The sequence below is a fragment of the Haliotis asinina genome, chromosome 11, assembly GCF_037392515.1.
Source record: "Haliotis asinina isolate JCU_RB_2024 chromosome 11, JCU_Hal_asi_v2, whole genome shotgun sequence".
Classification (NCBI taxonomy): Eukaryota; Metazoa; Mollusca; class Gastropoda; order Lepetellida; family Haliotidae; genus Haliotis; species Haliotis asinina.
Genome location: NC_090290.1, coordinates 14813866 through 14837331, shown reverse-complemented (window position 1 = coordinate 14837331; position 23466 = coordinate 14813866). Strand labels below are relative to the sequence as shown.

Below are 23466 nucleotides of genomic sequence, written 5' to 3'. Positions count from 1 at the left end.
AATTTCACATGCAAAAGATTTGGACTACATATTTATAATTGTATTTCTGCACGCACTCGTACAAAACCTACCACGATCACTGAGTTAGAAACACCATATTAACCTTGTAATCCATTCTTGTTCAATCTGGTATTTCACGAAAGTTGTTATCAAACGGGAAAAGACAAAATCAGGACAGATTATCATCTTGCTGTTGACATCAGTCTGCTTAGGTGGCTCACTGTAGAAATTGCCAAAATGGTAAATGTTTATCCAACTGCACTTTCCCCATTTTACTACAGAAACATTTCCTGTTCTTCTTGAGAGAGTGAATCTGGTTTTACACTGCTTCCAACAATATTCCAGGAATATCACCATGCATGAGCTTGACATATGGTACATGTGAGGGGAATCAAACTCAGGACTTTGGTGCTACAAGTGAACACATGAGTACGACATAGCAGTTGCAACTGATATCAAAAATACATATGCATATGCAATGGAATGTTGTTTTGTAGAAGCCACTGTAGAGACTGCCCAGAGAGCATTCATAGTTGGCCCAATGTTGACAGACGTTGGCACAACATTGGCAAACGTTGGACCAATGTTGGGCCAATGTTGGGCAAACTATGAATGCTGTCTGTGAGGAAAAGTATTTTCATTACTGAATCCTCAGATGGACTTAAAATGCATGCCTTCTTATTAGAAGAAAAACCTGTGTAAGGTGAGACAGGATATGAAGTCTGCACTGTTACCATGGTTGCCTACCTCATGATGCATCATCTTTGTCAATTCTTCCTTTGTCAAGGACAATCTCTCTCTGTCCGTGCTGTCAATCACGATGATAATAAACTGAAACATGATGCTGTCGCCATTAGTATTGTTAAATGTAACACCACATTAATGAAGGCAGTTTCACTTTCACTGAAGTCACATCCTGGTCCTTTCGTCTGCTAAACAATGGGATTGCTTTTGGTCAATAGTTCACAAATGAACACAGGAAGACATTGGTTAGAAGCGGCAAAATGACTAAAGGGATTGAGTGGTTTAGTCTTTTGACTTTGTTGGGAGATCTGCACTGACCAATGCTCATGACAATCATTGGGTTGTCTGGTTTTGACTCCAATATTTAAAGACACCCACCCTCACCCCCAATACAGGGAGACTATTGCTGAGATCAATACAAGCAACAAACCAACAAACACAAATGGTGCAAGTGGTCATAAAGTGAAAAATCAAGTCAAGTTTTATTTGTTAGTTGTATTTGATGCCACAATATGCAGTAAAATAGCTCTGTCACAACAGACTTATTCTGGCCCACATTCAAATTAAATTAGGGCAGTAAGCATACAAGCTGCAGTATTTTCCCACCACACTAAAAGGCTCAATATTTATTTAACTAGTTTGTCCAATCTTCAAGAACAGGAGCTGTCAGAATACAAAACGTGACACCTCACAGACATGACATATATCTCTAAATACACTCTAGTAATATTCCAGGTCACATGCATTCTATAAAAATCAATATTTCAAAATCCTACTGCAATTGGTCTCTAGGCAACCATACAGATAATCTTGTCTTATGTTTTTATGTATTCAGTAGAAGGTTGGGCTTGATATTAACTGGCTGAGTAAAAGTGACACTTTCTCATTTTATGTGCTTGACACAAGTTTTGTTTCATTTTTCTCGAACAGATTTACAAATTCTGATCTATCTAGGGTAATGAAAATGAATTGTGTGGGTGAAACACAATCTTTTAAGATTTTTTTAGCAATATACAAATGCAGGTAGGCTTAGTACATGAATAAATATGTGATAGCATCAATGGATTTACATGAGCCAGATCATTACCATTGTCTTCCACTAAAGGCAAGATATGCCCATGCATATTAATGCATATTATCTCAAGGCCTTATCAGTGCCTACATCACAACTTGCAGCAAAAGCATCTTATCACCAGCATAAATAATTAATAGATTATGACACGAATCAGATAGCACTAATGTTCCAATGCTGCAGTACAGACAAGCTCCATTAGTGCCAAGGATTTCATCACAAACTAACATGCAGACCTGGGAAATGTGCATATAGTGGAAGCAAAAACGGTCAGGATGACAGATGATGTGAGATCAAGTGGACATGAAAATCATTAGAATTTTTAGCATTTTGTTTTATGTGATGGAGAAATCGATTTTGGATCAGAAAATTCAGCTTTGTACCCCAATTCTCAAATCTGACTAGTTAAAACATGTTATATCACTTGTTTTATCCAACACTGACAGCTGTGTTTTTATAGCCATATCTTGCATATTTTTCAACACTTGTAGATGACTGAAAACATCGGAGTGATGAATTTAAAGGCTAAACAAAGTGCCCTTGAACAGGTGAACTGGTGAACTGGATATAAATATGTGCTTTACAAATGTCCAGTACAATCATGATACAATAACTTGGATCAATTCTGCACCTTGATCTCCTCAGAAAGTAAGTATGCCATGATCACATGCAACTGCAATGCGTGATCATCATATTCCATTTATACAACACACCTCACCAACTTGTTTCATAAATACAGCCTTTAAATTGTCCTGGGGTAAGAATGAAAACTGACAGTCCGTGGGTGCCTAGAACATTATACACCTTGTTACCATGGTAACAGAAACAAAAAAAAGCTACATATTAGCTTGCAACTATTAAGCAGCTTTTTGCTTCATTAATGCTTGAAGTCGGTTTCCACCTGACCGATTTCTGACAACGAATTATAGTTTTGAAAAACCCTCATACTGTCAGTTTTCTGCATGTGCTGGAGGGACTTATTACAGGGAACATCACGATATGTCTTTGTCACAAGTTTAACCTTTGAGACTGTGAGCTCCACAATCCTTCTACTATGTTCCCTTGTTGAATATCTGCCTTTAGGGAATAAAATATCACAAGTACCCAAAAACCTTCTTAATACTGAACTGCTCAAAATTAGTTTCAGATGAGTTCTAAATCTAATTGCCAAAAGTCTTCTCTGCCAGTATGAAGTCAGGACACTCACATAATTTCCAAACTCCTACCCACTCAAACTTCATCCTCTCTAACTCCCAATCTTCTCTGCCTCCTCTGTAACTACCTATCCCCTTAGCCCCGTCTCCATAGGCCATTACCTCTGTGTTGGTGTAGTAGGTGTTCCAAGCTGACCGCAGCGTCTCCTGTCCCCCGATGTCCCACATGAGGAAGTGGATGTTCTTCCACACGACCTCCTCCACATTGCTGCCGATAGTGGGTGATGTGTGGACGACCTCATTCATCAAACTGCAAACAAGCAAGCCGTAGATTGTACCTTTGTGCAAAAATCTTATCAGTTTTCATCCCAATTTTACCTTCACCCCTACTTCACGAATAGCATCTGACCCTCTGACCAATCCAGCAGATTCCCCAACGGTCAGAGCGAAGTTGCCAGCCTGCCAGCCCCAGTGTCTGACTGAATATTTCACGATGACTTTGAAGTTGTTATTTATGGCATATGGCATTTGAAATCATATTTTTGCTATTACATAATGTTAAATTTCAAAGTCATTTATAATAAATGTTAAATCTGAAATGTGTGTTTAATTTTATTCTATGGGTCATGTGAATTTTCAGTGGGTCATACAAACATCTCAAAACACTATTCGTGAACACTGCCATTGTTACTCAGACTTATGAAAATTGCTTGGGGATCACCTCTAGCAGAGTAAATGAGAGTGGTTTTATGCCACTATTAGCAATATTCCATCAATATCACCACAGGCGGACATCAGAAATGGACTTCACACCTTGTACCCATGTAGGGAATCAAACCCAAGTCTTGGGTGTGCAGCAAGCAAACACTTAAATCACTGGGTCACCACTCTGTACCTGTGTTCAAGGCCAGTGGACAAAGTCTCAGATTGACTATATTCAACCATATGGAGTGAAAAAGTATGGTTTTTAAGCCACTTTCAGCACATTCAAGCAATATCTGGGCGAGGCACACCGGGAAATGGTATTCACACATTGCAACCATGTGGGGAATTGAACCGGGTCATCAACGTCACAAGCAGCTGTTATAACCACGAGGCTAATCCCATACCCCATACTACAAGGAATGCTCGAAGTTTTAAATCTAACTCACTAAATACAGACTTATCTGTAACAATGGCAACAGGCAAACATTAAGTCTGGATGATGACTGCTTTCAGTGATCTTAAATGAATTATTAATTTGAACAGAAAACTGGAGGTATCATCATGCATTCATCAGTAACTGCCTGTGATAAGCAGATCAGTGTGTATGAGACTATAATCAGCCCAGAGTCTGTATGAGACTTGCAGACCTGAGTCTGTATGAGAGTAGCAGACCACAGGCTGTATGAGGGTAGCAGACCACAGGCTGTGTGAGAGTAGCAGACCACAGGCTGTGTGAGACTAGCAGACCATTGGCTGTATGAGACTAGCAGATCAGAGTCTATATGAGATGAGCAGGCTTGCACAGGTATCCAGTTCTAGCTGGTTAACACTTATGCAGTGTTTGCGTTAATGCAGAAACCTGTGTTTTACATGGAAACCACGCAAAAAAAACCCACAAACAACATTCAGATTCAGATCTACTTAATTTTAGAAAGTACCTTATAACTGAAACATAAAAAACAATATATTTTTCAATGGCTCAGAATCTTAATGAAGATTTCACGCGCAGAAGATGTTGACTACATACTCATGATTCTATTTCTGCATACATTCACACAAAACCTTCCGTGAACACAGTTATGTCAATCGTAACACATTCCTTGACAAACTTGCTGACAATGATTTAAGGTTTCACATCTATACTCACAACTGATACAAAATCGTGGTCTTCCCTGCATTGTCCAAGCCAACTATTATCACCTTATGTTCTGAAACAGAGAAAACATATGTTAGTAAACACATTATGCATTGCTAATTAATCCATCCAATACTTCATGTAATTCATTAATTTCACCCACTTGTTTTTTCATTAAGTCAGTTTTGAAAACAGGCACCGATTCCAATACTTGGAAAGATATGCATGTACTATTTATTGTCAGGAATTAGCATCATGACTATTACTGTGCAATCCATTCATACTGGAAACTTTTCTGTATCATGTTCGTCCTAGTTAACTATCCAGGAGAAAAATTATGATTCGAGTATGCCATGACCTATTGCCCTAGGTCAATATCCCCCAGGTCCATCACCCCAGGGATATCTCATCTAAAGTACAAGTCACCCCAGTGTATAACCCACCACTTGTATTTATTGCCGCCTCCAGACAATGGCACCTCATGACCTATCCGTGTCTAATGCAGATTGCATGTCTGTCATCAAATTTATTGGGACAACGCAGTTTAAGTGCGGATCACAGCACTGCAATGAATATCATGTCCAAAGGATTGGTGCATTTGGTAGAATACTGGAATATCCTAAACCTGTTAAGTCTAACCATGCCATTAGACATAAATTTACGAGCAGGGTTAGAAATTCATTTCATATTCACATGCATGCCAAAATGATCTGCTATCAGGACCATTCGTAAACAAGCAAGTCTGTAAGGAAATGTCATTGGTCCTCTATGTATGTTAGTGGTCTCTTCAATCATGTTGTCAAAATATTCTTATGGTCATAATGCTCTCTTATAAAGTTATGGAATTTACTGGTTAAAGTGGTCACATGTCACCCTAAAAGTTCAATGTTCCTCCTCGGGTACAATGTCTAAAGGCTATTTTTGCTGTTCCCTCGGTTGTGATATTGCTAAACACAGCATTAATCTAGATAGAAGCAACTCGCATAACATTTGAGCCTACTTAAATAGTCATTTCAATAAACTTGGACTTAGCACATTCATTAGTTGTTGTGGCAACTCACTGCATGCATACTGAACATACATTCTGCCATAGTGTGTTTTGTGGTTCACATTCAGCAACATCTATGCTGTTTGAATGCCATCAACAAATATTGAGTCTCTGCCAGACAATCCAGTGATAACATTACCATTGCCTAATCAGCACCAGTCAAGGTATTTCTGCCACTGTGTTTTGTAGTCTTTTTAACACTCAGCAATGTCCATGCTGCATGACTGCCTACTGTAACTATTGAGTCTCCGCCCAACAATCAATCCAGTGATAACATTATCATTAGTTACAGACCAAACTCAGAATCAAGGTATTACTGCCAGTGGGTATTGCTGTCTGGGGTAGAATAGCCATTCAGCAAAGGCGACTATGCTTGTCACAAGAGGCGACTAACTGGATTGGGTGGTCAGACTCGCTGACTTGGTTGACACGTTATCGTTTCCCAAATCAATGCTCATGCTGTTGATCACTGGATTGTTTGGACCAGACTGGATTATTTACAGACCGCTGCCATATAGCTGGAATATTGCTGAGTGCGGCGTAAAGCAAAACTCCCTCCCACACTCAGTGGGTATTGCCAATTCCATTATGTTCAATCACAATACAGACTCCTATATTATAACCAACTAAAAGAATAAAACTGGCATTGCCTTCTAACAGATGTATACATTACCATGGTAACACAATAAGTAATACAAGAAGTAGATCTTTCCTTATTTACAGCTTTTTTACATCACTATCTGGACTCAAATAACATGATGATGAACGGAGAAAATCCAATTATTTCTGTATGTTGCACATCAGTTACCATGGTAACCAGGAATTAGGACCACAATGACAGTGCCTATCCAAGTACCAACAATGGCCATGATACAGAAAGCATAATTTTCACAGGCAGACTTGAAAACATTGTATTACAAATTAATTGACTTGATTGAATAACATGTTAGGTATAGGTTTCGTGAGAGTAACAAAGGCGTATTGATTACACTGACAAGCTGTACAATGAGAATAATGATCACAATCCGGGACTGCAAATACAAAAACAAAAAAAAAGACAATATCCAGACAAAAAACTCTGATCATACAGAACACAAACTGGCAGTTTATGAATATTTTGCCAGATCTAGCGACATGTTTTACAGCAAATACAAGCAAGCATTGGTTTAGATTATCACCTAAAGGCTCACTGAAAACCTGTGGGAACTCAACACTAATTATACACATAAGCAGTAAAATTATGGAAAGGTGACCTTTACAGTCTGACCCTGTCACAAGATTCCAGTACACACAATCCATTTAAACCTACTTGATCTATAAAAGTGTTGTGACCAGTCAATACTGCAAACTGCATCAACATTCCACTTGGCAGAGCATCATTATAGAGATCTACTGCAAAATGGAAAGGATCATCATGATCCTAATACATCTTATTAACCAGGTTTTAGTTTGGAACTAGTCTTCAACAATCCATGTTTGTCATAAAAGCAACGAACACGATCAGGGTTCTGTTTCATAAAGTACCCTTAGCACTCCAACTGACATACCTATTACACGGTAACACAGACCTAGTTCTACGATAGTTTTGTGAAATGGGACCCAGGTGGCCAACTTCTTAATTTGTTTGATGCCTATCATCACAACCAACTGTACAGACTGATGCTCATGATGTTGATCACTGGATTGTTTAGGACCACCATCTCATAGGTTGAAAATTGTGCTGAATGGTTACGACACAACATACAATCCTCTCATTATCATATATCATGTTAGGTTCTTTAGGACTATGTCAACTGATATTTTTTGAAAGGGTGTCCATGGGATTTATTCGATAAAATAATTTGAGAAAAAAAATGAAGCACAATATTTATTTACTTGGAAAATTTTATTTCTCACAATAAAAACTCTAAACAATACAATTCCCAAAGTTTAGCCCAAATTCCCTGAAATTCCAGAACTTCTTGATGACATTATTTTGTAAAAGCACAGACCTTTTTGTGTTTGAGAATGGAAGAGGCAAACAGTAACAGTGCTTTTCCAATGTGATTGTTTCAGAATGTACAGTGGTCATGCTGCCATCATGGTCACCAGGTATAACAGTTGTCATCACTAGGTGCACACTGTGTATACATGACAGCTGCCATGTCACCAGGCATAGCAGCTGTCGTCACCAGGCATAGCAGCTGTCGTCACCAGGCATAGCAGCGGTCGTCACCAGGTAGTCACTGACTGTGTATACATGACACCTGGAAGGATCCTGATAAGTTTTCAACATGAAGAGTATGTATGCCTTGTGTTTTCAATATAAGAGTACTGGAAAATGTTAAGAGTGCATTTAGATTGCTGAATGGAATTTAATGGCGCGTAAGTAATCGTGTGTTTCGTTTCATACATGTACCACAACATTGCTCCTCTTGTGCAAACAGGTCAGTAAACAATAAAGCAATGCTTTTCAGATAAATACTCCCGCAAATGATTCTAAGAACATACACCATTGCTGTGGTGCATATCTGCTACATTTTCTGATTGTTTTCCTACCGTACTGAGTATATTTCTTATCCATACATACGCCAATACCGCCCTTATCTGGAGTCCTGTGACTCACCATCTTGTCACATGAAACAACTGTATCTACATTCAAGGTGTCATTGTCAGGAGGCTCAAGCAGTAAAAATAATGAATATCAGACTGGACCAATATTTTGTCCAGGTTTGTGGAACAACCATACAAACTAAACACTGAGCTCATATTTAACACCATTATTCCCTCCTCTGCAAGTTCTTATCATGTTAAAGAAATAATAAATAGCTGACAGTAATTTTAAACACACAACACATAGCTTACAGATTCACTGATTGAGACCCTGATTATAAAATGATGAAAGCTTAATGCAGCTGTCTGCAGTTGTGAGTCTATGCAATCAATATCACCTTTTGGAAACTGGAGTGAAATATGGTCGCAATTACATGGCCATGGGGTCAGCTTATTTAGGAGCAAAGCCAAAAGGAATGACAGTCGGTGACATTAACAATATTTGTAAAATTAAACAGTGTAGGGCTGACAGACCGCGAATCATGATATGGAAGAATCCCAGATCCTGGCAGCGTACAGGGACATAACTCCACCACATGTTGCAAACTGACCACAATAAAAAGCATAAAGGAGTGACAGTTATAGCCATTTGTGATATTTGTAATACCAAACAGTGTGTTGCTGAGATCAAGAATCATAGTATGAGAGAATCTGGTTTCCTGGTACGGAAAAGGGACATAACTCTCAATGGAACAAATTGACCAAAAGCATGACGTGATTCCTTCCATGGAATTCTACTGGTATGCTATAAATCTGAATAGTTCTAAAGAAACTGTTATCGCATTAATTTCTTACAAGAAATCCTGCAAGCATTTTTACTCACAAACATGATGTTTTCTAACATAGCTCTGATCCATTAAAAATGTATCTATTTACAGATTATAAATACTGTCTAAAATCGTAAACAGAATGTAGAAATAGTGAAAGAAACCTTTCAATATTTCCAACAAGACCACAGGATCAGTAAGTGGACAATAATTAGTGGTCCTATCCTTCATTGGTCTGAACAAACACACATAGATTTACTTAACTAAAAATATATACTTCACTCAGGTCACCAGGACCATTGCAAACTTATCATCTAGTGGTCCAGATCAGTTTTTACTTGGCAGGGACGACAGGACCAGCATAAATTTTGCTCATGGTTGAAATCAAAAGCACTGTGGTAGAAACAAAATAAATTACCCCAAACACTTGATTTCCTTTGAATAACCTGTTTCGATCTCTGAAGCTGATTTTGACCCATGATGGCAATAATTTAAGCATTTCCAGTGTCAGTTCTCAAATGTTCTAAAGACAAGAAACCTGCCCCAAAGGATCATTCAGCCTCATTACCATCTAATTTGTGTTTAGTTTATCACTTCAAAGTGTAAACACTGGAATCAATGCCTGCCTGCCCAGTGTTGGCCCAGGGAAGCTGGAACGGGGAGCCACTAATCAAACAATCAATCATTACAGGTCGTCCTATACATGAGCTGCTGACAAACGACCCTAAGACGGCTGATAATCAACATCAGCATGTGATCCTTTCAATCAAAATTTAATAATGATTGATGCCTAATATTGTGATTTGTGTATGTGATTACACAGACTACGGCTGGGACAGGTCTAGACTGTCTGCCTTGATACCCAATACCCTGGTTACCCTACCCTACCCAGATACTCGTTACATCAATTTCGGACATCAAATCTGTAAGAAATGGCAATATGTTCCTCAGGTTGGAAGCTACAATTTCGAGTTATTCAACATCTTAATCATGTATTATATTCAAAACGGTTACTGCACAGCTACACCTAAATCTTCAAAGACTATACAACCTTTTAATCATGAGGGTATAACATATTAAATTGTCTAATATGCTAGTCACATGATCAACACGGGGTACCAGTACTGACATGGGTACCCAGGTCAAACGCATTACCCACCCGTCCTGGGTACCTTGTTACCCCACCCCGGCTCTAACACTGAGGTGTGTTGTTCTGCTAATGAGATATTATGTACTGGCCTTACAATTGGCAAGATGATATTAAGCAGGCAAGATGTCAAAAGAATAACAAGACATTAACATGGAACATATCTTAACATGGAAAGATGTTAAATATGAGTACATGAACAGGAAAGTTATTAACATGGCAAGGCAGTAACATGGAAGATTGGTTAAGACAGATGCTTGATTTCTCCTCTATCTCACAGTCCCTGAACCACATTATTTTCCCCACAGCCTAGCCCTCCCTGCAATGTAGCCTATCTCACAGTCCCTGAACCACATTATTTTCCCCACTGCCTTGCCCTCCCTGCAATGTAGCCTATCTCACAGTCCCTGAACCACATTATTTTCCCCACAGCCTGGCCCTCCCTGCAAGGCTAAAGTTTTAAATGAAACAAGTCTAGATTGTTCAGGTCTCAATGGGGCTCCTTTTCAGTTTATAATAGGTTTGTTTGTTAATATCAAAATCGTATCCATTCAGAGACTAGGCATTAGTCTAAGTCCTTCAAGTCACATGATGGTTCTAGTCCATTTCATGTATGAGTTGTAAATAGAACTAAACAAGCAGAACTGCCCCACTGATGGGAATAATATGAGGTGTCAAATTCAAACAAAGGCAAGAAAATAACAGCTTGTTCATGGGTTTTCAAGGATTTCTTTTTTCTGGAAATATATCATGAGCAAGTTGAGCCTTCATTTCCTAGATGACACATTACCCCCAACTGACACTGTCATATGACACCACGGCATGCTGTAAAGCTCATTGGAATACATAGAATTTAATTAATATTTCATCTTAAGTACTAGTAGAATGCATTAAGGGACATTTGAAATATCGACTACCAGTTCACATAACAAGGGCATGAACTATAGCAGATAATGTCAATCAAGTGATCATGAAGGAGTCAGTGAGTCCAGGGTTTAATGGTAATCAGAGTGATTTGACAAATTAGTCTGATGGAATGTTAGTTGGATATTGAAGGAAAACGTCACTTGTCAGTCTGTGTCAAACCTGTCTCTGCTGGCATGTCAGAATGTGTTTACATCATTGTTTCTGAAGACATGCTAGTTTCTTTACTGTGATCTATTTTTTGGAACAAGACATTTTAAGAGATTCAGGGCTTGCACAAGAATGTAAAATCACAATCCCTGATGACTGTGGATGTGATGAAAAGACAAATGCTGAGAAACCATGGGTCAAAGGAGGTCAGAACCCACAATGTTCAGATTCTTGCACAACAAAGGGCCACAACTCTCTGTGAGATTAATCTAACCAGCAAGTGATATACAAAACTAACAGCTGTATCAGCTGGTCAGTTGAGTGAACTGATCTTTCCAGAATTAGGCATTTTATACACAAACGATGCAATTGGAGCATCCAACATATAACATTCCCTGAGTTGAACAATCACAAGAATACAGTTCAAGTAAGTGAAATGGCCAATGACACTGAACAGGACAGTGAATACCTTTCCCCTTGTTTTCGACAAACCTTTAATCTTGTCAGTAACTGGCTGTCTTTTACCTCAAAAGTTTGCTTGTTGTTGGTGAAGAGGCTGAACCAATAACATTTCTGGCAGTCCTGACGCGACTGAAACATTTGCTCAGCCTACCGCACAACAACGTTCCCAACCATGCCAGTTTCTGTTGGCCTATATTATAACATTTTTTATTAGACAAAGCGATTTCTCAGTTAGGAAAGTTTACAAAATTGCAGGCTTTTCGTGGACATGAATCATGTGGCAGCAGAAGGTGAGTTTGTCCTTTGTTTTAAGTTGGAGTGGAATGCATCAATCGTGAGCTTTTCTCAAACAAAATCTGTATTGAGTAATAAGAAATGAAATTCTTGATCTGTTGTATCCTGTTACAGTTGGGCTGATGCAACCTTCAAACAACACAGGTTACCTTGTACAGTTTTTGGTGAAGACCTGTGGAAAAAGCCATGACAATAGATACTTCACTATCTTATGTAGTATCTTAACTGACACATTTTCTAACCATTGTGACATGAAATGGCACGCGGCTAAGTTCTTTCATAAGGCTCAGGGTTTCCCTTGACATGGAAAACATGTGTATATGACACAGAGCAAAGTCACAATACACATAAAAACCAAACACTGCATCACTTCAGATGCAATAAAATTACTAATCAAAACCACACAAGTCAATGCCATATGTAATAAATATAACTACATTGTCTTCTGATTTCAGACTGATCAGAAAGTACACACAATAGTTCTTTAGAAGTCAGACTTGGAGGCATATACCTGACCCCCAAACATATACATGTCTAGGGGTAACCCTGACAGATTTGATTACATATTCACTAAAGATAGAAAGAAAGATGTTGAAATTAAAAACAGTATCTGTTGAATGGAGCAACTGGCAAAGAATTCCACATTTTCTTAGTCTGTGAGAAAAATAATTGCTTGTGAAATATATATCTGCCTTAACTTAATAGTAGATTCATGTCAATACACTACAATCTGGTCAATACTCAAAATTCTAAGGTTAAAAAAAATTTCTTACTGGAACCATGTGACACTATAATACCTATGGAGATGGGCAGATGGGTCAGTGGTACCTAAATAGTTGATAAACTGTCTGCCTGTGTTTGAAAGGACAACATTTGATTGTGGCAGGCAATTATGGTTTGTTCCCATGGGACCCTGGGAAAAAATAGATCCCACACAAATTACAGTTGACTAATGCACAGATGTCAACCCTATATTGGGCATAAGTGTAACACCGGATGTCAAAAAGTGTCATGTAGAACCAAAAAGTGTAATACTTGTCTTCTGCTTGCTTCGATATAGAGCACGTTTTCACAAAAGGAATATTCTAGACCGAAATACACCATCATCTCTGCTAATGGAATCAAGTGGTCTGACTCGGCAATCAGGTAGCCCCTACACCCTCACACACACATGAATATCCGGGTTAGAATCGTTCCATCTTCAGCAACCTATCCTTGTCATAAATGGCTACCAAAGGGAATGGGTGATCAGGTTCGCTGACTTGCTAAAACATGTCATTATATTCAAACTGTGCAGAACAATGCTCAGGATGTTGATCACTGGATTGTCTGGTCCAGACTAAATTATTACAGACTGCCATCATACAGATGGAATATTGCTGAGTGTGGTAAAAAACTCAGTCACTGACTGACAGACTCATGATGCTCACGTCATTCACTAGTTTGTCAGGCAAAGAGCTCACTATTGATAATGTGCTATGGCTGGCATCAGACAAATTGGATCTCATTTCAAAGTTTAAAAAGGAGAGTCCTCAACACTTGCTGAATCCTTTAACCACACTCAACAGTCTCGGCGGTCATTGTCCCCAAAACACTCAAGTTTTCAATTACGCAAGTTTTACTGCAAGTACACTAAATACACCTCCTTGCCAAAATGAAATGATTTGGAAACACTTTACAGATTTTGACTGAACTTCAAGTCCTTATGAGTTCGACTTTCTGTTTGTGTATAGGGAGTAAGTCAGCTGGTTTTACCTAGCTTTGTATAGTTTTATGACTTGTCTTATACGAGTGTGCTTCAACTTCTGTAGAGTAGGGTACATGAACAGAAAAGCAGCCTGATAAAAACACAGCAACGGAAAGACGAAGCTGGTCACACACAAGGCCAAGATCAACCATCCAGGGCTTCACATCAAACACGGCCTGTCATACAGAACAATGAAGTAATTTCAATGTTTGTCATTGGTGTTGACAGGAGCATTCCACAGGTAGAACATTCCACTCTGTATCAGACTATCACACAGATTCAGGAGGGATACTTTCTGCATCGACCTACAATTAACTTGAGTCCCAAATAGACTTTGTACTGAAAATTTGTGTGTTTTTAGCAGAAACTGAATACCCCAGGTTAATAGACCTGTTTATGATTGAAAAACGTACACTATTTGATTTATGTTGTTGTAATAACACACATGATAGCATCAACAATATACTGTCCATATACATCTGGTCTAATGACACTGTCCATATATCTCCAATATAATGATACTGTCCATACACTGATACAATGATACTGTCCATATATCTCTGATACAATGATATTGGCCATACATCTCTGATACAATGATATTGGCCATACATCTCTGATACAATGATATTGGCCATATATCTCTGATACAGTGATTATCTGTCCATATATCTCTGATACAATGATATTGGCCATATATCTCTGATACAATGATATTGGCCATATATCTCTGATACAGTGATTATCTGTCCATATATCTCTGATACAATGATATTGGCCATATATCTCTGATACAATGATATTGGCCATATATCTCTGATACAATGATACTGTCCATATATCTCTGATACAATGATACTGTCCATATATCTCTGATACAATGATATTGTCCATATATCTCTGATACAATGATACTGTCCATATATCTCTGATACAATCATATTGTCCATATATCTCTGATACAATGATATTGTCCATATATCTCTGATACAATGATATTGGCCATATATCTCTGATACAATGATATTGGCCATATATCTCTGATACAGTGATTATCTGTCCATATATCTCTGATACAATGATATTAGCCATATATCTCTGATACAATGATATTGGCCATATATCTCTGATACAATGATATTGGCCATATATCTCTGATAAAATGATACTGTCCATATATCTCTGATACAATCATATTGTCCATATATCTCTGATACAATGATATTGGCCATATATCTCTGATACAGTGATTATCTGTCCATATATCTCTGATACAGTGATTATCTGTCCATATATCTCTGATAAAATGATACTGTCCATATATCTCTGATACAATCATATTGTCCATATATCTCTGATACAATGATATTGGCCATATATCTCTGATACAGTGATTATCTGTCCATATATCTCTGATACAATGATATTGGCCATATATCTCTGATACAATCATATTGTCCATATATCTCTGATACAATGATACTGTCCATACATCTCTGATACAATGACATTGTCCATAACTCTCATAAAAGACATTTTCCATATATCTCTGATATAACAAAAAACATCGTAAGAAGACCCTCAACATTCTTCAGATGTTGTGCAGTCACCATACTATAGAAAGTGGTGAGGGTGGGGGGGTGGTTACTGAGCTCTTAAATTCCTATTATTATTCTTAGTCCTATGATATTTCTATAAGTCATTTGGGGTGGATGGATGGATGATTGGTGGATGGGTGGGTGATTGGATGGATGGGAAGGTGGGTCTATGGATAGTTGGGTAGGTGGATTATTCTTGCCACATCAAAACTGGATAAGGTGCTTCAGTCGAACGACGTTCATACAGATTCACAATCCAGGTAAATTTAATGAGACATATTCAGCTGTAACAAGTTTCCAATTCTGGCAAACACGGACCTGACTGCTGACATGTGCTATCTCAAATCATCAATACAGTCACTTTCATCTCTTGTATTCACACTGAGTTTCCTAACAGGTGAATCAATAATTGCTCGTTGTTTCACGGTTAGTCAGAGCACAGCCTTCAAACTACAGTCTATCGTGATGTCTGAATCACAATGCTTGTATAGTAGTTGTGCAAGGAAATGATTGATGGCACGTGGCATAAACATAATTTTGAAATCAAACAATCTGACCAAGGATTGCCTGAGGACAGAGTGCTAGTGAGTGAGGGAAACTCATTAATCTGTCATGTACTCACGCTCTCGCTTGGTGTATGACAAGAAACTGAATGCTAGTGAGTGTAGGAAACACTTATTAATCTATCATCTACTCACATATGACAGAGATAAAACTCTATCGGACTGACATTTTTAGCCTAAACTGAGAGGAACTAGGTCACCATGACTTAAGGACAGTTTTGGATGTGCTCCACTGAACTTGTTATTTTAATCCAGTCAGCAGCATTCCAGCTGATTACAGCCTTAAAACAATCTAGACTTGGCTAAATCTAACCTGTGGCTAAAGGCACGTCTACAGTTCAGACACCTGGGTACAGAAACACACATTAGGTACGGAAGCTGACCACTCTATCATGCATCACCTCCCTGAAGATCTAGGTTAAAACTGGCCTTCAGCAACCCATGCTTGTTGTAACAGGACGAGGTGGTGACATCATTGTTTCGGAGCTGTGTACATAGATGCTCATGCTGTTGATCCCTGGATTGTCTGGTCCAGACCCAATTACTTAGAGTCTGTTGCCATACAGGTTAAGTACTGTCAAGTACAGCCTTCAACAACCAACCAATAACTCATCTATCTAAGAGTGAGAGATGTTTGATTCAGAGCAAGCACCACTTGCCCTCTGCCAACTGAGAAAGCCTTCAAATACCAGAAAGAATTATGCCAAACAAACGAGCAAAATGTTTCATTACTTTGCAGATGTCTTTTTTTCTTAGCAGAAGAATTTGTTTTCTGTGATCTCATATATATCACTTTATGTCTCCGATCTAATACTGACCACAGAAGGAAACACTGACAAATTTAAAGATTTTAAAATATTTTCTTATTCATATCATAACTCTTGCTCTGAAGGACCAAATAAAAGACAAAGACTTGGCAGGGTTGTGCTGTAATTACTTCACCTGAAATACCACACCCCTCTGTACAATCACTCAAGGTGACAAGTCCAGCATGTGAATCTGATGATGAAGCTACAACTTTCTGGAGGTGATGAAGCTAAAATGGTACAAATGACACAAGTCACCTTAGTGACAGAAGAGGTGTGACTGTGGTCACCATGGTAACTGGGATTAACACAGGAGAGTATCCAGTGAAGGTGCCTCCCCTGCTGTCAATGAACTGGTGTAACAAACGTTAACCATTGTCACTTGGCATCACTCTGAAAGCACAGTACAATTCATACAAATCACTTCTTAAAAAGTGGAAAAAACTTTCTCAAATGCCCTACCTAGAGTGAATGAGTGAATGAGTTTAGGTTTATGCTGCACTCAAAGGTATTACAGTTATATGGCGGTGGTCTGCAAATAATTGAGTCTGGATCAGACAATCCAGTATTCAACATCATAAGCATTGATCTGTGTAATTGGGGACCGATGACATGTGTCAACCAAGTCAGCGAGCTTGGCCATCCGATTCCGTTAGCCACCTCTTATGACAATCACATTCGCCCTTTTTTGGCACTGAGCACTGGTTGCTGAATTTCAACCCCGGATCTTCACGGGTCCTGTACTACCTGGATCTTTATGGAAGAGCAAACAATCATTCAAAATATTCAGCTTAACAGATGGTAGATTTCAATGACTGAGATATACAGTTATGTGCCTTGATCATGCGAGCAATCATATCAACATATCAAGCATATCAACTCATTGAAAAACATTTACTGAGTGTTTAATGAGTGTTGATACACATAATAACACAAGACACTCAGTAATACTTCTATTTACCATTACTATCATTCTCTGAAGTTCTTCTCGATTGTGAATAGTCAAATAATTTACAAGCGATGTAGTACACTTCACTGACCTAGCAAGGGTATAGCAGTGTCTTGTGTTTATGTCTGCATGAATGATCACAAAACCTGACCACACCTACTTCTGCAGCTCATCGGCATGACAAGTTGGGTGGAGCATGATGTTGTTTTTGTGTTCAGCTAGGTCAATCTGGTAGCCATAAGTCGGGATGATCATAAAAGCAGTCTGTGAGGTTATGCTAGTTGATTTATACAAACATGAAACTTGACAACATGCAGTATTGTGTACACACTGCAAAAATCCATTCCAGCTTTGCACTGCAGTTTTCATCTCTCATTATTCTAAACTACATGCCTTTAACTAGGAAAGTTGTTCGTTGTTCAACACTGCACTCAACAATATTCAAACCTTAATGCAATGCTCTGTTAGTAAACAACATTTCAGTGATCAACAGCAATTGGAGTACAATGACACGGGTCAACCAAGTCAGCAAGTCTGATCACCAGATCCCATTGGTCACCTCAACAAGCATGGGCTGCTGAAGAAAGATTCTAACCTGAATCTTCATGGGCTATGCAACAAATTGATGTTTCCATAATACAGATATGACAAACTGCTTTTCAACTATCCAACAATTTACATGATCTGTTAAATATGACAAAAAAATTAAATGTTGAGTTACAATACCTCATAAAAATGTCAGTGCCTTTGTGACAAATATACCACTTTTATTAAGAATGATCAGATTCATCTTGTTCAAATACAAACTTGGCATGCAGTGGAAAATCAGTGTCCCTGTCATGGTAAGATACAATATCTCTACCAAAGTGACGTGGTATATTAATTGTGACAGCTGTCTTCTCCGCCCCTGGATAATTGATGACCTGATTCTCAGTGTTATTAATAACTCTTTACCTGGACCCTGAGGCTAGAGGAACGACTTCAAGACATGGACACAAAAACAACTGTCAACATGGGAATGACTGAGGGAGGTCTTGGAGCAGCATTATACATAACTCTTTAACTGGGCCCAGAGACTAAAGGGAGAGGCCTCAAGAAATGACACAAAACCAACTGTCACCATGGGAAGGAGTGACAGAGGTCTTGCAGCATTTTTATAAATAACTCTTCAACTGGGCCCAGAGACTAAAGGGAGAGGTTTCAAGACATGGACACTAAACCAACTGTCAACATGGGAAGGAGTGACAGAGGTCTTGCAGCATTTTTATAAATAACTCTTCAACTGGGCCCAGAGACTAAAGGGAGAGGTTTCAAGACATGGACACTAAACCAACTGTCAACATGGGAAGGAGTGACAGAGGTCTTGCAGCATTTTTATAAAAAAAATCTTCAACTGGGCCCAGAGGCTAAAGGGAGAGGCTTCGAGACATGGACACTAAACCAACTGTCAACATGGGAAGGAGTGACAAAGGTCTTGAACATTTTTATAAATAACACTTCAACTGGGTCCAGAGACTAAAGGGAGAGGCTTCAAGACAAAACCAACTGTCAACACGGGCAGGAATGATAGGTCATGGAGCAGTGTTATAAATAACTCTTTGACTGGACTCTGCCGCAAGGGGAGAGGCATCAAGGTACACAGGGATACAATGCAACTATGAACATGGGAAGGAATGAGGAAGGTGTTGGACCTATAGGAATGTCTGACATCCTGTGACAAGACCTCAGGATCAAGGACCTCAACATTGCAGCTTCAACCTGTTGCGTTTTATTGCGAACATCAATAGTAAAGCAGAAACATTTTCTTCAACAACTTCCAGAATTTTGTTTCTGTATGGATGTTAAGCTAAGACAGAAGTTGGGTAATAAAATACATGAAGGAAAGTCAAAGTACAAGACTATCATGGACCCAGTAACTGGCTAAATATGAAACAGTGATAAGACTGAAATAATTCACTTCTATACATTACGAAGACCTGATAGCCAGGATAATCTGTGAACTGTAACATCCGGATTGAGAAACATACAGAATCAGTGCAACAAACTAACACTCCACTCATTCTTTCCCACTCACTCGGCCCTCACTCATTTCCTTCCCTGACTTCCTGTATTCACTCATCCACTTCTACCACTCTCCCTGGGTCACTTACTGACACAGCCCTCTCTCCTACATTCTCTCTCAGGGATTTACAGGACGTGAATTCCTGCATCCTACATGCATAAATATTGACAATGGATGCAACAAAATTTACCAGCACATCCAAAGGAATGCAGGAACTGTCTAAATACTGTTTGTAAATATTTCACTCCAGTAGCAATATGTTATTGAGTTTGTTACAAGCTGGCTACCATTTGCAATTTACTTACTGTAATAATTTTTGTGAAGATCAAGATACACAATACAACAGCTGTATTAATATCATGATATTTCAGTCCCTCCTGGATCCACGATTCAGCAGTTGCAGAAAAAATCACGGAATTTATCTTGCCATGCAGAAAAATGTCTGGTCCGCAGAAAACGCATTTTCGTGGAGAATCCGAGCACAATTTGCCACTTTTCTGCTGCGGAATTTGCTTCTTTTCAAAACTGAGTGAAAACTGACTTCAGCCGAAACGAAAAGTAGAGTTAATGACAAAAGTAGGATTGGGTACACATAAAAAGGACGGACATATTTATTGTGACAACATTTTCAAAATAAACATGATTAAAGATACTTTATTAATAAAGCAAGTTTTAGGCATCTTTCAAACAATATTAGATGAATTTGACACTGCAATTACATTCTCAAAATTGATCATTTTGAAAATTGAAATTATTCAGATTTCTTTAAGGAATAAAACGGTTGCTTGCATGAAACCTTAAGTTGTTCATCTGCATCAAAGTTACAACTGAGAGGAGAGAAATAACTTTCAGCGAGTGTTTAATTCTTAAACACAGAAAAAAATGTGGGTGCTTTGTCATCAAACTTACTCAAGATGTGATGTGTACTGTCAACGTAACTTTATATCTGTTTGAGAATTAAACCATGAAGGTCTGTATAACGTTTTAGTTGTTTTTTCTAAATGTTTTAACCGCAGAATGTTTTGCAGAATATTGAAAAATGGGGTGCAGAATTTGCTTAAATTTGCCTCAGAATTCTTAAAAATTTGCCGCGGAATCCAGGAGGGGCTGACATTTAAGTGTCTGGGACCACAGGTTTGTTGTCTAGGAACCCTCAAAATACAGAACTCAAGGTAAATCCCTGCTCCCTACCACTAGACTAATGCCTAGTCCATGAATATATAGAATTTTGAGAGTAACAAATAATAACCTGTAAATTGAAAAGGAGGCCCAGTAAGAAAGATTCAGGACCTGCAGAAATGTAGGCTTGCATCATGTAGGGCTCTAGCATTGGAAGGAGGACATATAGGGAAAATAATGTGGTTCACAGGCTGAGACAGAGTACTTGCTAATACACCCAGCGCGTCTAGGTGTCAAGGGACTCTAATAACATCCTTGTACACAAGCATTAACACATCTTCCCATAGCCAGATAATTAGCCTTTTAGGAGGGGATTAACCATGTCCCACTGGAGGCACTGATTAGTCTCAGTGGGATTTTATGGTGATTACATAATACCAAACAGTGGGAGTTGGACACCTGTGGGAGGGAAAGGTCTTGCGTGTCAAAGTGTGTCTCTGGACAGCAAGTCATGCAGCTTGTAACTGAACGAGCAAGGCATACTCTGGGCTCAAATTTGAACTGTTTTAGCTTTGAGATGTACTGCTTTATGGATACATGCAACTTTATGGGTGATGCCTTCTTATTTATTGCACAGACTGACGTTTCGATGTAGATTCTTACATCATTAACAAGCTAATACTAAATACAACCAGATGATGAGAGGTATATGTGCATAGCATTTTTCACAAACAGCAGATTAACACTAACATGTAATTGATCAACAAGCAGTTTTAGTTTAGCCTTCATCAGGGTATAACGTAATCACTCTTGTCAAGCAATCAGTGAAAATGCTATTTTGCCAAAGTAGTATTATTGTTTAAATTTTTATATTCCCAAATCAAGAGATCCGTAAACAATGCAACAGTGTGAACTTAATAACTTAACATTTCTGGTACTCCTTTGGGGGCCTAGTATCACTGAAATACAAGTGATTCTCGTGACAACCCATCATTCAATATCCCATAATCAAATATACAACTACAAGAATTAGGAATTGTAATACTGAAGAATTAATACTGCTGCTGACAGTACACCCGAGGCTGAATATTGGCCTGTGAGCAAATCTAGATAGATCACTTCCTGTACATGTTACCACAGTTTGGACAGTGAACAGGTTCCTTTCTATCTCTGGCATATTGAACTAACTCAATACATCAAGACAAGGTATACAATTACAAGTCAGCTCTCACAGAGGTAACGATCCCTTCAGACAGGTTGCAGAGACAGCAATCAATGTGTAGTGGAGATGATATATATGTAATGATATAGTATGCTGCTGTACTTATTGGCTAGGTTGGCTGTTGGAGGGAGAACACTCAACCAGCTTAACCTGCACAAGATCTGGGGCTCCTTTCACAAAGCAAACTTTACTAAGGTTAAAAGTCACATGCAACCAAAAAATCAAACATAATTAAAACACATTTATCACTTATTCGTGACATAATATACATTGCTGCTTTAAAAAAACAAATAAACAAAATTATAAGCGTACAATCGCGATTCAAAAGTGCAATATTTTGTACTTGGGCTTACTTCCCCCGAAACGAAGGCCTCGGGAGACCAAACCCAGTCATAGCGGGTGTACATGCACTCAAGTGTAACGACGGCTTCCGATTGGCTGTTTCATTTGCTGATATGCTGACGGTTCATTGTGTGTACAGAAAGATGATCTGTTTGATGGGCATTTTAGAAGTATAGCCAGTCACAAGAAAGTAAGATTCTGTATGGATAACGACTTCTTTTTGTGTACTTGATGCGTCGTTTCAGTATGGATTCATATACTGTTGTCAAACAAAATCATATACACTAAAAGAGGTTATCCATGAAGAATGTAGAGATGTTGGGTTTTGAAAATACATGTTCTCTGAATTTGCGCTCGATCCAATCAAAAATCATTTCAGTAGAGATGATAAACTACTGGAATCTGTCATTCATCCAAGTACAAAGCAGGACTTGAAACTGACAAGAGTTTGCACCAGTTACCGTCAGATCCAGTCATCCGAAAAAAAATGAATGTAGTATGTTTGCAACCCACAGACATAAAAACATGTCATGTGTATCACATGTGCCTAATTACATAATGTGGCAGACACGGGACTCGGGTGCACGAGTCATAAATCAACTTATTTTCTTTATGTCGTATAGTCTGATAGGTGTTAAGTTCAAATTGCACGTGGTCAGTGATCGAAGCTGTATTGCATGTTGTCTTTAGCAGACAGGCAGGCAGAATATATAGGTGTGAATAAACCAGACACTGAGCTTTCTCTGTGACAGAGACTGCTTACCACAATCAACAGTTTTTTTTACGTAACGAGTAGATTATTTACTTGTTTGTGTACACAATCAAGATTAGACTACTGCTCACAGCCTCAGACGCTGGGCATGC

The 23466-nt window shown here is 38.6% G+C and overlaps 1 protein-coding gene across 1 annotated transcript in view; it reads right to left on the bottom strand.

The window, feature by feature from the left end:
- Nucleotides 1-23466, bottom strand: part of LOC137255898 (ADP-ribosylation factor-like protein 5B) — a 32225-nt gene that overhangs the window by 5264 nt on the left and 3495 nt on the right. Inside the window, exons 2-4 of the mRNA XM_067793482.1 lie at nt 4823-4883; nt 3133-3280; nt 748-831 (exon numbers count right to left, since the gene is read on the bottom strand). Of these exons, the coding sequence (XP_067649583.1) occupies nt 748-831; nt 3133-3280; nt 4823-4883 (293 nt within the window). The remainder of the gene's footprint in view (nt 1-747; nt 832-3132; nt 3281-4822; nt 4884-23466) is intronic.